This window comes from Orycteropus afer, unplaced genomic scaffold, assembly GCF_000298275.1.
Source record: "Orycteropus afer afer isolate SDZICR_OR568_19922 unplaced genomic scaffold, OryAfe1.0 scaffold00375, whole genome shotgun sequence".
In the NCBI taxonomy this organism is placed as follows: Eukaryota; Metazoa; Chordata; class Mammalia; order Tubulidentata; family Orycteropodidae; genus Orycteropus; species Orycteropus afer.
This window is the reverse complement of record NW_006921962.1, coordinates 2,099,210-2,115,073: the sequence shown is the minus strand read 5'-3', so window position 1 is coordinate 2,115,073 and position 15,864 is coordinate 2,099,210. Positions and strand designations below refer to the sequence as shown.

General features: G+C 35.9%; 1 protein-coding gene across 1 annotated transcript in view; it reads left to right on the top strand.

The window, feature by feature from the left end:
• PTPRQ (protein tyrosine phosphatase receptor type Q) overlaps positions 1-15,864 on the top strand; it is a 332,616-nt gene that overhangs the window by 116,162 nt on the left and 200,590 nt on the right. Inside the window, exons 15-17 of the mRNA XM_007953173.1 lie at positions 8,436-8,596; positions 9,331-9,476; positions 15,223-15,391. Coding sequence (XP_007951364.1) covers positions 8,436-8,596; positions 9,331-9,476; positions 15,223-15,391 — 476 coding nt within the window. The remainder of the gene's footprint in view (positions 1-8,435; positions 8,597-9,330; positions 9,477-15,222; positions 15,392-15,864) is intronic.

Below are 15,864 nucleotides of genomic sequence, written 5' to 3'. Positions count from 1 at the left end.
TTTTTTTTTTCTAGTTGTTCTGTTCCTCTTTGAAACTGGTGCAAGTCTCAGACTGCCATCTCTCAGCCAACAGTTTCTTTCAGTCTCTCTCCCAGTAGTGCTGTCTCTTGGTGTCTCTCAGCAATGCATGTCTCTCAGTGCCTCTTTCTCAGCAGCACCTCTCTCTCAGGAGTGCATTTCTCTCAGCAGCACGTCTTTCTCAGCCAGCAGTCAGAGAGACTTCTTCTGCCTCTGGAAGGGCTCCTTTTGAGCCTAGCTATGTGACCACTAACCAATCCCAACATCAGAATTCCATATACCTGAGAGAAAGCAAACTTCCCAGAAGATTGCTTTGTGCTGGTTCAACAGAAATACCCCAGGTGGCTAATTTTAGCAATCAGGAGCTACTCAATTAGTTGCTAATGGCAAATTCCACCATGGAGTTTACAAAGATTTATGGCTAGAAAAGCCACACTATGTAATTTACTACACTGCACCAGGATAGAAAGGTAGAAGGAGTTTTCTGCATTTGGGGTGAGATAATTCAGTGAGTGATGCAGGCACAGGTAGGGTAGCCTGGGTCCTTCTGAAGCATCTACTAATGATGACACCCTGTTGCAAATCAAAGACCCACAGTTCAAGACTGACAGACATCCCAATGGATAGAGGGCCACCACTTTCTGTTTGGATCAAGAAGCTACAAAATCCCAGTACCCAGGTCCACACTGTGCCAACAGAATTTGTCCAAGAGTTGAGCCATGCCCACTGCCATGCACTTGCTCTAGGGCTCCTCCTACCCAGAAGGAGTTTCTCCCTTTCCTCCACTCCCTTCTGGACTCTGTGGCAAGCCAAGCCAAGGGGTCTTGATCTTTTTCCCAGTAAGATTATCATACTCACTCAGAGCCCAAGGTCACCTCAAAAAACTACCAGTGTGGCTACTCTGAATCCCCAATGCCTGTGGGTTCCATGATTTTTTTTTTCTTCCTTCCCTCCTCCTCAACCTCTTTGTATTTAATGACTCCTTTCTGTTTCGTCTCTGCTGGCTGGGTGGGTTTGTTTATTTTTCCCAGTTGTTTAATCTCTTTTTTCACTTTTACTGAATCTAATACTTGTCTTCTCCTTAGTTATTCATAACTCCAGTATCATTATTTGTACCTGCTTTACCTAGTTAAATCAGAATCTCAGTTGGAAGAGGGATTAAATATACAGGTTATCTGTACAGTGACATCTTCCTTCCTCCTTCCACCTTCTTTTGATGCTTCTTATGTTGTTCCACACTTTGTCCATAGAATCCTTCCTTGCATATTGCAACTTGAGGCTTCAATATTTTGTTCAGTTTCTTTAGCTTCTGAAATACTGAGCATGTTCTTTTTCTTTTTTTGGGAGGGGTCTAATTCCAGATCTTTATAATATTTTATTTTGTCTTCTTGAGGTACACTTAGAAATCTTCTGTTCAGCTCTTTTACTTCATTATTTCTTTCATTCACTTTAGCTACTCTGTGTTGTAAAGCTAGTCTGAGAATCTCTTCTGACATTTATTTTGGTCTTTTTGGTTTTTTTTTTTTTTTGGTCTTTTTAATGATCTTTTGCTTTCTTTGTATATGAGATCTTTGATGTCATCTCACAGCTCATCTAGTCTTCAGCAATTAGTGTTCAATGTATCAAATCTGTTCTTGAGGTTGTCTCTAAATTCTGCTGGGATATATTCAAGTTCATACTTCAGGTTTCATAGACTTGTTTTAATTTTCTTCAGCTTCAACTTGAATTTGCATGTGAGCAATTGATGGTCTGTTCCTTCGTCAGCCCATGGCCTTGTTTTGACTGATGATACTAAGCTTCTCTATTTTCTCTAATTCTAAAAATTAGTCAATGAAAACCCCATGGGCCACAAAAAAATACTGTCTTATATAATGCTAGATAATAATTCCCCCAGGTTGAAAGACACAGAGAATACATAGGGGCTTTAATAATGGACTTAAACTTGCCAATAATTGTGAAAAAGGCACAGGATAGGGAATATTTTATTCTTTTGTATATTAGGCTGCTGTCATGTAGGATTTTATCTTAGAAAATTAATGGATACTCATGTTTATCTTGCATAAACTTGTTTAGTTTATTGCAAGGTAGACATGGCAAGGCACACAGGTAAGAGTCCAAATCTTCAGATTTCAAGGTTTTACCTTTAATGAAAAGTTTCAGAAGAAAGGTTGAACCACAGCTTGCATTAACCAACGTCTCTTGCAGCTAGGGTCTGAGGTCACTGGCAGTTGGCAGACGCTTAGCAGGCTTTCAGTCTTCAGAGAGAGTTAGAGACTGGAGAAAGATCCCCTTGCTCTGCCTTCTCTCAGTGAGTGAACAGAAATTCTGCAATCCTATGTGAAATGCTCTCCCTAATCTCACACAGTAGGGAGCTCTGGTAGCATAGTGGCTAAGGCACTTGACTGCTAACCAGAAGGCTGGCGGTTCAAACCCACTAGCCACTCCTCGGAAGGAAGGTTGGGCAATCCTACTTCCGTAGTGATACTGCCTCGGAAACCCAAGGAGGGGTCGCTATGAGTCAGGGCTGACTCGACGGCACACAACAACAACAACAACAACAATCTCACACAGTAAGGGCCCGTGTGTCAAAAGCTAGCGTGTCATTTCTCTTGGGTTAGAGAGTGTCACAATTTTTCTTCAATGGCTGAGATTAGGGAGATTGTTTAGATTTATGTCTCAAGGTTAGTTTGCAAAGATTAATTATGCTGTGTCTTCTTTTTCACAGCATGTCAGGTTAAGGTCGCCTTAAAGATTGTTTGCATTCTTTACATATTCTACATGCTTCTATGTTTCTATGTTAAATACAGAATTTTTCTAAGTAACTATCTCATGACTTACAGATTTCTAATGGTTTACAGTTAATGTTAGAGAATCTCTCAAAGATAGACATATATCTACTTTTAAGTTCATATTGTGAGTGCTTATGCATATGTACCTTGAAAACACAATCATGGCTTATGCCTTATGGGGTGTGAGATCATTATAGAAGCATACAGAATAGTTACATGAGTCAGACTTGACTTCAACGACAACTGACAATAATAATGGCTAGATTAGGATCTCTCTGACCCTGTATAAGGTCCTGTTAACATAACTAATAACATCTTCAATGATCCTATTTCTAAACTAAGTCACATTCATGTCTACCAATGCTGAGGACTTCAACATATATTTTGGGGAACATAATTCAAAGCAGAACACAGTGTTTGAGTAGAAGGATCATCTTTATGGTTTAACATGACGTTTAGTGGGGTACTCAAAGCTGTATCTCAGACCTTTTCTATCAGTCATTTCTATGAATGACTTAGATCAAGATTGAGTGTTAAAGTCACAAATAGGCTAGCTGTGTAGTAGATTCATCCTTGCTTTACTGGACCTACAAACTGTTTATAAATTTTGAATCAATTGTCATTATTTAAAAGTGAGGAAAAATCTAGTGAAACTGCACCTTCCTTTTTTTCTTACAGAAATCAGAATTAATATGTTTTGCATATTAATCATGACACAAATCTCCTAGGGCTGAATAGTGATTGTCTTCTTTAGATGAGGCATTTGCTCTATGATTGACTTCAATTCCAACCACAACCTGTCTTAATCCAAGTTTTTGTAGTCATTTATTTTACCTGTGTATACCTTAAATTTTTAACCCTGGATCAGGGACTCTGTCATGCTTTGAAATACACAAAGCTGGTAGAGATTGTGATTTCCTTGCACTAAAGTCTTGAGGGGGAGCTCTGGTAGTGTAGTGCCTAAGGCACTTGACTGCTAACCAGAAGGCTGGCAGTTCAAACCCACCAGCCACTCCTCAGAAGGAAAATGGGAGGGGTTGCTATGAGTCAGGTCTGACTTGATGGCACATAACAGCAACAACAACAAAGGCTTGGGGAACAAAATGTCTCAGAGAGTTAAAGAAAAGGGCTTAAGAGGGATAATGCCATAAGTATGATACTAGTTTCAATCATTCATTGTCCTATTTATTTTTCACAATAATGCCATAAAGAGAAGGATGTTATCATCATTTTACATTTGTTGTAACTGAGTCTTGATGAATTTAAGAACTTGCTTAAAGCCACAGAGCTAGAAGATGACAGAGTCAAAATTTATACCTAGATCTGTCTTACTTCTAGATCATGCCTTTCCCTCACCACTAAGAATAAGTGTTATAATTAGTCTTGCAAAAAAAATCCAAAAATCTCAACAGTACAATTATAGGATGGTAAAGACTTACTTTGCCAGTACAATTATAGGATGATAAAGACTTACTTTGACAATGGCATGTGTGATAAATATATATTTTTAAAAAACCACCAAACTCACTGCCGTTGAGTTAATTAGACTCATAGTGACCCCTCCTTGGGCTTTTGACATAGTATCTCTACAGAAGTAGATTGCTTAGTTTTCCATCAGAGGAGTGGCTAGTGGCTTTGAACAGTCAGCCTTCTGGTTAGCAGTCAAATGCCTTAGACCCTACACCACCAGAGCTCCTGATAAAGATGTAAGGAGGTCTAATAAAATTACATTTATTTGATCAACTTCACAGTTAATTAAGATTAGTTAATGTGCTTTATCCATCATGAGAGAATGATAATTATACTCAGTTTCATGTGTCAAAGCCATTGGATTATTGTGTACCATAGTCTAAATACTATATGGACAGAGTAGAGCTTATTCAGGGAAGAGTGATGGAGATGGTGGGAATATTTAGGATCAAGACATATGAGGAGCTGTTGAAAGAATGAGGATAGGTATTATTCAATATTTTATTTATTTTTTATTTTATTTATTTATTTGTTTTAATTTTATTTTGATTTGGGTGAAGATTTACAGAGTAAATTCACTTTTCATACAGCAGTTCACATACACTTTGTCTCATGTCATTGACCAAAATTTACAATGCAACAGCTCCCCTCCCACTTCCTCCCCATAGTTACCTCTTCCCAGTGTCCATCCCTCCATACTCTTCTGCGCCCTGAGCTGTCTCCCTGTGCATAAGCAGCCCTTCCTTCTCCCATGATTGTTCTCTCCAGGGCGTGTGTCTACTTGAGGTAAATATTTAACTCACCTGCCTGTACTTTGTTTGGCTGGAAACCACAGGTGTGGGTTCAATTCCAGACCTGAAGGGCAGCTAGGGGCCATAGTCTCAGTGGTTCCACCAGGCTCTGTTGGACCAGCAAACCTGGTCCCCACCTTCTTTTTTTTTTTCCCCTCCAAATGATTTTGAGTTTTGTTCCACATTGTTCTCCCTCTCTATGCAGGCTCTCCTACATTCCTTCCAAGTGGATGACAGTGGTAGCCGGGCACCATCTAGTTCTTCTGGTCTCATAGTTGTATAGGTTGCAGTTCGGATGGTGTACCAGTCTCTAGGACTGATTGTTTCCATTAATTTTGGTTTTCTTCTTTCTTCTTGACGAGGAGCGACCCATTGTTGCATCTAGATGGCAGCTTGCTAGCTTTTAAGATCCCAGTCGCTACTCGCCAAAGTAGGAGGTGGAACAATGTTTTGTATAGTATGTTATGCCAATTGAGCTTGATGTCCCCTGCAACTATGGTCCCAAGCCTGCAGGATCAACTACTCGGTCGCTCTGGGTAGCTGGCTGTGACCAAGCAATGACCATAACCTTCCCCCTTGTCAGCTCTACTATACACCTGGGAATTCTGATCATACACATAAACTTATAGGACCATTGTCTGCCAACCCTATATATGATCTTGGATACACTCCCCATTTAGACATACCTAATTGTTTAGCCTGTCCACCTATCTATCCATCCATATACCCATGTTTGCCTTCACTGACAACTCAGTACTGTATATGCAAAAGGGTTCATATTTGTTGTCTGTACTGCCCATGTACCTCTCTATGTCTCAGTATTTTTTTAATTTTAAGTGACTGGGACCCAAATATATTAGCTTAAGCAAAAATGGAGAATATGTATTGATACATGTTGCTGAAAAGTACAAGAATATACCAGCTGCACGTTGAGACTCAAATAGTTTTATCCAGTGTGCTAAACAACATACCAGAGCTCTGGTGGCATAGTACCTAAGGCGCTTGACTGCTAACCAGAAGTTGGCGGTTCAAACCCATAAGCCACTCCTCAGAAGGAAGACTGGGTCATCTACTTCTGTAAATATTTATCACCTCAGAAACCTAAAGGGTATCGCTGCGAGTCAGAATCGACTCAATGGCAGTGAGCCCTCCACACACACAAAAATTGTGTGATTCTGTGTTATCTGTGTAATATAATTGGGGTTTTTCTTACTGTAGGAGCATCTTCATTTGCAGTATCTTACTGCAAAGATCAGGGCAAGAAGGTAGTGATGTAAGGTGGCAAATAACATTGAAAAATATGCTTGAAAAGTATTTTTAAATTCATGTAATGTAATTAGATTATTTAACTAATTTTGTAGCTTTAGGCATCTGATTTGCATTAGCTGTTCTGTATTAGTCTGATGTTTTATGACCACTGAAGGGACTCTGAAATTGAGTAAAGTTTCTATGATAAGACATCTTGTTCTGGGACTTATAGTCACGGTGTTGAGTTTTAGAAATCCTTTTCCTGTGGTCTCAGTGGAGTCAAAGAAAACACTCCCTGCTTCTTCAGAAACCAAACTCAAAACCATCAAGTCAGATCCGACTCATAGTGACCCCTCCTTGGGTTTCCGAGGCAGTATCGCCACGGAATTAGATTGCCCAACCTTTTCTGAGGAGTGGCTAGTGCATTTAAACCTCCAGCCTTCTGATTAGCAGTCAAATGCCTTAGGCACTGAGCCACCAGGTGTCAAATTAAACTGTTTCAAATTGTTGAGTAGCCTGGCAAATCCAACTTGTCTACAGTCACATACTCTGAATTCATGGGTTTTATTTTATTTTATTTTTTTATCACTGTGGCAAATTTAGGAGCTCTGGTAGCCTAGTGCCTAAGGCATTTGACTCATAACCAGAAGGCTGGTGGTTCAAACCCACCAGCCACTCTTCAGAAGGAAGGTTGGGCAATCTACTTCCGTAATGATACTGCCTTGGAAACCCAAGGAGGAATCGCTATGAGTCGGGTCCGACTTGATGGCACATAACAACAACAACAACGTGGCAAATTTTGCAACTATTTTTCAGATAACAATATTTATTTTTGGAGTGAATTGATGTGTCTGTAATGGTTTTACATTACAGAAATGTATCTCTTTGTGGACACCCATAATTCACTTAAAATCTATTATGTTTCTTAAATATTCAAGGGTTTTAAATATTTCTGTGATGCAAAGAAAGCATTTTCTATACAGAGGGAATATCCATTTACTATCAGAGTACCTCGTTTTTCTAAATAGGGGGAAAAAAGATATTGCAGGAGAGATTTACTTTTTCTGTGATATTAGTAATATTCCATTATCTAAAATCTATAGTAATTAATTTTATTGCTCTTAAAATATAAATTTCTTTTTTTAATGCAGTTTTCAGCACCTCTATTTTTTGTTAATTCTTTGGTTCAGATTATAATCTATACTCAATTCAAAAGTATGGAAAATAAAATCACAGAAATAAAATAATTATAGTACTGATTTCTCAATATTTTGTTCTATAGATTTTTTTCTTTTTAACCCTCCTCAGGTTTTGGTACTTCCTTTGATAGTGTTAAGCCATTATTTATTTCACTTGAACATTGTTTTTTTCTGGAGTGATATTTTGAATACTTTTAAGATTTATATTGAGTGAGGGATGGAAGTTATACTTTCGTGTCTTTTGTATGGTGTATACGTTGTTTTTCTCTCTTTTTTATTAAATGAGAAAAGTATAGCCACAGGCACACATTTTAGATGCTACCATTCATTTATTTATTTATTTGAATTGATCTGAAGTAAACGTTACTTTTGTAAAATATATGAAAATGAGGTTACTTGATAAAATAATAGTTTAAATAATATTTTACTAACATTTAAAAAAACAAATATTTTAACAACTAAAACGTTGGTATGACAAAGAATGTTGCTAATTAATGAGTAATAGTATTTCTAGATTAAAATTGATTCAAGCCCACTCTAATAACATCTTAATAATACTTAAGAGCTATGGTGAAGCAGTGCATAAGGCATTTGGTGCTAACCAGAAGGTTGGTGGTTCAAACTCACCAGCTGTCCTGTGGAAGGAAGATGAGGCAATCTCCTTCTGTACAGATTTACAGCCTTAGAAACCCAATGGGGGTCACTATGAATAGAAAAAAAAAGTTCAATTATTGAAGTGTTCTGAAATTAATTATTTTCAGTATTTCAGGATAAGTTCCATCTTTATTAGTCTGGATTAATAAATTTCTGGGCATAAATGTCATTTATTTTTAATTTACTTATGTTCACAATATATATATTAGCATTTAATTTATTTTAAAAATGTCAATTATAAAAGCAATTTTTTTTTTCTCTCTCAGGGATAGATCATCACTAAAAACTATTAATATAACTGAAACATCATTGGAGTTTTCAGATTTGGACTATCATGTTGAATATAGTGCCTGTGTAACAGCCAGCACCAGATTTGGTGATGGGAAAATGAGAAGCAATATTATTAACTTTAAAACACCCGAGGGAGGTGAGTTTTTTAATGGATGAAGCCTAATTAAAAGAGTAACTCTTTCAGAAAAAGTATTAAATATCAATATATAGTATTTCTAACTGCTAATTGCTAAGACCTAATATCCAGCATCAGTTGGATGAAAATGCAGTTTGATCACTTATTAACTAACTGTGTGATGTTGGGAAAGTTAATGTCTCTGTGCCTGAATTTCCCTTATGTAATGTGGAACAACTTATCTCCTTCTCAGAATCCTGAGATTCTGCAGTTAGATGAGTTTGTATTTGTCAATTCACTCAGCACAGAATTTGACACAAAATAGGCACATAATGTGTTTGTTAAATACAACAGAATGTATGAAGTTCAACTCTGTTTACCTTTGCTCTTTATTATCCAGTTTCAAATGCTCAGTTAAATTAAAATTTCATGTTATGTATTCTATATTGGAAACTTGTTGTAATATTATTTTCAAATACAGGGAAGTGGGACAGGATAGTATTTATATGAGAAAGAAACCTATCTATTGTCTGCTTGGATATTACTGTGGTAGAATGTTAAATCCATGGGCCAACGAGCTATATCAATTTCATTTCTGATCTCCTAATTTAAGTTTTAATATTCCTAATTTTTTTAAATAATTCCTATCACTTTTATTTATCAAAAGTAGTTAAAATTCAAGACATAACAGATATAACAGATACTTTACTTGATGCCACAAGTAACATTTTTTAATTTAACTCTTTATGTTATAGCACCAAGTGATCCTCCCAAAGATGTTCATTATGCAAATCTGAGTAGTTCTTCAGTCATTCTTTTTTGGACGCCTCCTTCAAAGCCTAATGGGGTTATACAATATTATTCTGTTTATTACAGAAATATCTCAGGTACTTTCATGCAGGTAAGACATGCGTTTTCTCCTGTTTTTTTTTAAATTGTGTTGTTTTGTTATTATTATTTAGACATTCGGTTTTGTTGACAATAGTATAGACAGTGTTATGGAAAAAATAGATTGCCTATTTTGGTAACTATGAACATACACATATTTTCAAACCCTCATTGTGTAGAAATATTGTGGTGGAGAAATTTCAGATATATTTAAATCACTCTCTCCTTATACACATACACACACATGCACATGCACACATCACACTTATGTATCAGTTTCAAGATGTTTTAATAGCAATGAAGCTACCACATGTATAAAATCATGTATTTAAAGATAATTCTCAACTCCACTTTCTTCATGAGGTGTTCTCTGAAGAGTTGCTAGTTTCATTTACCCTAAAATTTATTTCTCAGTTATTATTTTTCTTTTGTTTCTATACAATTTAAACCTTTTAAGGTTTGAGTGCTTTTCAATGTATTTTATTCAATTTTAAAAGAATATTTTCAATTGTTAGTAGGAGGGGTTATTATTATTATTATTACTTAGTATCAGATGAAATAGGAGCTCTTGTGGTACAGCAGTGAAAGCACTTGGTGAAAGCACTTGGCTGCTAATCAAAAGATTGGCGGTTCAAACCCTTAAGCTGCTCCTTAGGAGAAAGATGTGACTGTTTGTTTATGTAAAGATGTACAGCATTGGAAACCCTGTGGGACAGGTCCACCCTGTCCTATAGGGTCACTATGAGTCAGAAAAGACTTGATAGCAGTGGGTTTGGTTTGGGGTTTGGATCAGATGAAATGATGAGCCCTAAGAATGTGGCTATTTGTGATATGCAGGTTCTCTGCTAGTAGTTTGTAGATGGACATTTCCTGGGATGTGAATGATGATGGTGTGAATGATGATGGTTATGAAAATGGCAAAAGTGCATTTCATTTAATGAAACATTTTCATTTTTTAATAGAACTCTTATTTCTCCAAAATAAATGTTTCATCAATTCTAATATATTAAAAGGATGAAATTAGAGTGTTTTTGTTTAAATCAGAGATGGAAAGAAATACTGCAATTTAGAGAACTGTACCTTACTGGTAGAAATTATTGACTGGATGTTGACTGTGACTGGTCATTCTTGTTTGCTTTGTATGTGTGTGTGTGTGTACACACACACACACACATATATATATATATTTATATATTTATATTCATATATATTTATGCAGAAGGGGTATGAAGATAATTCTTGCTAATTATGAATAACTAATCCTGTTTGTGAAGGGTAACCTTAATTAACCTGTAGAATTAATGCTTATATGTGGCAATTCTGGAACTAAAGCACCAGTTGGCTTTAGTGCAGTTATGGTGCAGACTAATCAGTAGAACTTTGCAAACTGTCTCAGATCTGTGTCAGCACAGAGTAAAAGAAAACCTGGAGATTAGTACAGATTTTACATTCTGCTATAAACTCTCTAAGAGTGGGATTGTGTAAATGTGACTAAAACTTCGTGACAAAAAGGAAATTGCTGTATGAATAGCATGTAGTTATAGATACACACACTTTTTTTTTTTTTTAAACAAATACCTTACAAACAGAAGGAGAAATTTTTCTTTTACTCTGTACATAGAGCAGTTTATTGCTGTTCCTTTTTGTTCTGCTCTGTTTGGGGAGGAGGAATGGGAATTACATTTCTTATTCACGGCAATGCTGTTTACAAATTTAACAATGGGTCATTATACCATAGAAACCATTCAAATTGCAATTTTATCTTCTTTCATGCATTTAACAAAGAACATTACAAAGTGGTTTCAGTAGTTCTGAATTTAGCAATGATTTTGCCTCTGTTCAATTTACTTTATGGCTTATACATTAGCATATTTCTTATTTTTTGTCCACATCTAAATAATCAAGCATTAAGCATGATCTTATGAATGCACTTATTCCAACCTGAGTGTACAATATGATACCATTTGCAAATCATCTGTGTTAAAAAATATTATAGTTTATTAAATAATTTTAGGAATGCTTTCAAGTGCGACAGCTGCAAGAGGGCACTGGCTGATGTTGTTAGTGTTTTAGAAGCATAGTCTCCTATTGCTTGAAGTGCATCCATGTTTCAATTTATTCCTAAAGTTAATGTTAAAAACAGCATCAATCTCTCCACTATCTAATTTTCTATTTTGATTTGATATAATAGAGGAAGTCTTAAAATGGAAGTTATATAATGGGAAAGGTGTTTTTTTTTTGTTTTTTTTTTTTCCTTGTTCCTTCTCTTCCATTTTCGAATACCTCATTCATGGGACATCATATCCTGCCTCCTACTCCAGGTATCTGCTGCTTGTCTTAGCTCCATATGCTAATAAAACACCTAGAAGAAAAGGGTTTTTGACAGTTATCTTTTCATTTCCTAAATTGTTAATCATAACAGTTCTTTTTGAGTCAATGCCAACCCATGGCAATCCCTGTGTGTCACAGTAGACCTGTATTCCATTGGGTTTTCAATGCCTGATTTTTCTGAAGGTAGATCTCCAGGCTTGTCTTCTGAGGTGCCTCTGGTGTACTCAAACTTCCAGCCTTTTGGTGAGCAACACGTTAACCATTTGTACTACCAAAGGGCTCCACTGTTATTATAGACAGGTGTAATGCTTAATAAGTATTATAACCAACAGGATATAAAGTTACTATAATAGACCAACATTATTTTTGGTGTTTAGTTATGATTTGGGCCTTGAGTTTATAATGAAGTGTCATTTCCTCTTCATACTTTGGGTAATTTAGTCCTCTAGTACTACTTGAACATACATCTTGTCTTTCCATCCAGGTTTGTTCTGTATATTGAAATAACTCTTCTCCTTTTTAATTTTTACCTGTTTATATCTCCTCAGTGGCTAGAATAATGTCCTATCTGTAAAATGTGCTAGATGAATATTTGTTGACTGATCAAATTTCAAAACTTTTACTAAATACTTCCTGATGTTAATTCAATATACAAAGGAGAAAATCTTAATTAAAGAAGTTGAATCAAAAGACATCTTTTCCTCAAAATGTGAATAACCAAACCAAACCAAACTCACTGCCATCGAGTGGATTTGACTCATAGCAACCCTCCCTTGGGTTTCTGAGGCAGTATCATCACGGAGGTAGATTGCCCAATCTTCCTTCCAAGGAGTGGCGGTGGGTTTGAATCGCCAGCCTTCTGGTTAACAGTCAAGTGCCTAAGGCACTACACCGCCAGAGCTCCCATGAATTGAATAATCACCCAGATAATTGATTGAGTGTGCCATATTTGTTTTATGTCTATAGATGCTAAATCACATACTCAGTGGAAATGACTTCTTGATAATTCAAAGTAATTTGTTACTTCATCGTCATTGAGTTCATGAATAAGTTTTAAAATAATGAAAAATTAAGATTTACACTAAAAAATACATTAAAACTTTTAAATATGACTGTATATAACCTAATTATTCCTTGTTCTGAAAAGTATTAAAGTGCATGGATCATATTTTGTATGATATTGTTATTTTGCTTTACTATTATATATACCAGCCACTCCCCAGAAAGAAGGTTGGGCAATCTACTTCCAAAGAGATACTGCTCGGAAACTCAAGGAGAGGTCACTATGAGTCAAACTGACTCAAGGGCAGTGAGGTTTTTTTGTTTGTTGTATGTTCCTAAATAGTGCCTAAGCACTTGACTGCTAAGCAGAAGGCTGGCCATTCCAACCCACAACCCACTCCTACAAAGGAAGGTTGGGCAATCTACTTCCATAGTGATATTGCCTTGGAAAACCCAAGGAGGGATCATTATGAGTTGGGTCCAACTCATGGTGCTTAACAACAACAACAACAGATAAGTTACAGCAAATTTAAGTAAATCTTTTCTTATGCCCACTCTTTTTCCCCTAGATTTAATTTATTGATGTATTGTAGAACCATCCAGGCTATAAATTTTAGTCAAATTGATTATCCTACAATTTAAATAATCATTTAAAATGAAACTAATTATCGTTTGATTCTTTACTCTCTACCTAACATGATACTATTAGTTTTATGTGCTTTATCTCATCTAAGTACTTAAAATTTCTCTGTGAAATGGAGATGGTCATTCCCATTTTAAGTTGAAGAAAGAAGCTGTGAGATCACATGATTTATCATGTTATGTTGTCAGAACTCAAACACAGGTCTGTAGCACTCCAAGGGCTCTGTGTGGACTGGAAGGATTCAGATACCTCAGGGTAGATTAGTATTTTCATAAATTATTTGCATTAATTGCATGTAGGAATTTTAAAATACTTTTTATTTTTTCATGCAGTTTTAGGTTTACAGGAAAATTGTGCACAAAGTACAGAGAACTCCCGTGTACCTCCTCTTCCCTCTGAGCTGTTTCTCCTGTTATTATCATCTTGCATTTCTGTGGCATGGTTACAACTGATGAAACAATATTGATACATTATAATTTAATTGAAGTCCAGAGTTTACCTTAGGATTCACTCTGAGTTGTACAGTGTTACAAATTTTGACAGATACAGAATGTCATATGCCCACATAACAGTATCACACGGAATAATTTCACTGCCTTAGAAAGTGCCCTGTGCTCTACCAATTTATCCTGAACCCCTAAACCCTGATAATTTTACTATCTCTGTAATTTTGCCTTTGTCTACATTTTTTTTTAAATCTATCTTTATTTTAGAATTGATGTCATTTGTCTTTGTGTTTGTTTTTAAAATCTGATCAAAAGTGAATGATTGAATACATTCTCTAATATTTCAGAAAATACTGTGGGACAAATATAACTAGAGGTCAAGTAAGAGTATTTGCAAATTTCTCCTGCTCTGCACATCAGAAAGTGTATCTAACTGCCTCCCCACTTCTCCCCATAAGTTTAGAAGAAAGAGGACACACTGGAGATTAATAATAACCATTTGAGTTCATAGAAAGAGGCAATTTTATAATTCCTTCATTATTAACAGGAAGAAAAAATAAAAAGTTAAATAATTCTTCCAAACATGTTATGAAAATACATATTCGATGCTTTGAAAAATATTTGAGTGTTTCACAAGGAAAACTAGCACTGATCAACTCAGGTGTAGCACTTTCAATTAGCTGTTTGACTCTTGGTGGCGTAGTGCCTAAGGCATTTGCTAACCAGAGAGCTGGTGGTTCAAACCCACCAGCTGCTCCTTGAAAGGAAGACTGGGCAATCTACTTCTGTAGAGATACTGTCTTGCAAACCCAAGGAGGGGTCGCTATGAGTCAGAACTGACTCGACTGGCAGTGAGTTTTTTTTTTTTTTTGGGGGGGGGGGTGACTACTTGTTTTTTTTGTTATGTGCCATAGAGTTGGCCCCAACTCATAGCGACCCCTCCTTGGGTTTCCGAGGCAGTTTCACTATGGAAGTAGATTGCCCAACCTTCCTTCCCAGGAGTGGCTGGTGGGTTTAAACTGCCAGCCTTCTGGTCAGCAGTCAAGTGCCTTAGGCACTACGCTACCAGATCTCCTTTGTACTACTTAGCTTGGAGATTTTTACTCTTTGCAACTTTGTGTGTTTTTTTGTGATAAAAATTGCTGCCATCTATTCCTTTAAAAAAATACTAACATATTTCTCATTTAATTGTTGTAATAAAAGGTTCTATATTGTTTTTTTTCAAAACTTGACATGCTAAACTATTGAGACAACCAATTCATGGGTAATACTTGTTTTGAAATGTTTATGCATCCTAAAATAATAGATCCTGAACTATCAATATGCTTATTTTTCAGAATTTTACACTCCATGAAGTAAGCAATGACTTTGACAATATGACCATTTCTGCAATAATAGATAAACTGGCAATATTCAGCTACTATACATTTTGGGTAACAGCAAGTACTTCGGTTGGAAATGGGAATAAAAGCAGTGACATAGTTCAAGTATACACAGATCAAGACAGTATGTAAATGGAATGCATTTATTAATCTTTAATAGAATCATTTTAAAACTTTATAATTATTAAGGAAAGTTTTCCTAATTATATATATTGGTAACACAATCTATATTTTATTTATGCACATTTAATTATATGTTATGAAAGTTTGTAACATGTTTATTATAGCTATATAACTATTTCTATAACAGCCTCTTCTATTCTTGAAAACTTCTACAATTCATTCATAAAAATTCTGTGCCTTTAAGTGCTTTGAAAGGTGTCACAGTCCTCCAAATATGGACATGAAAAATACAGCTGAATAAAAAGGATGAATTATCCAATAGTTAATGTTCTATGTATTTGCTTTAGGAACTACTTTTTCATTTTTCTTTCTTTTTTTTTCCCCCGTCTAGCAACTTACCCTCTTTTCAGTGTTTGAATCCACAACAAAGGACTCTATTCAGCATCTTTGTTCTCACAAATGTATCCAAAATAT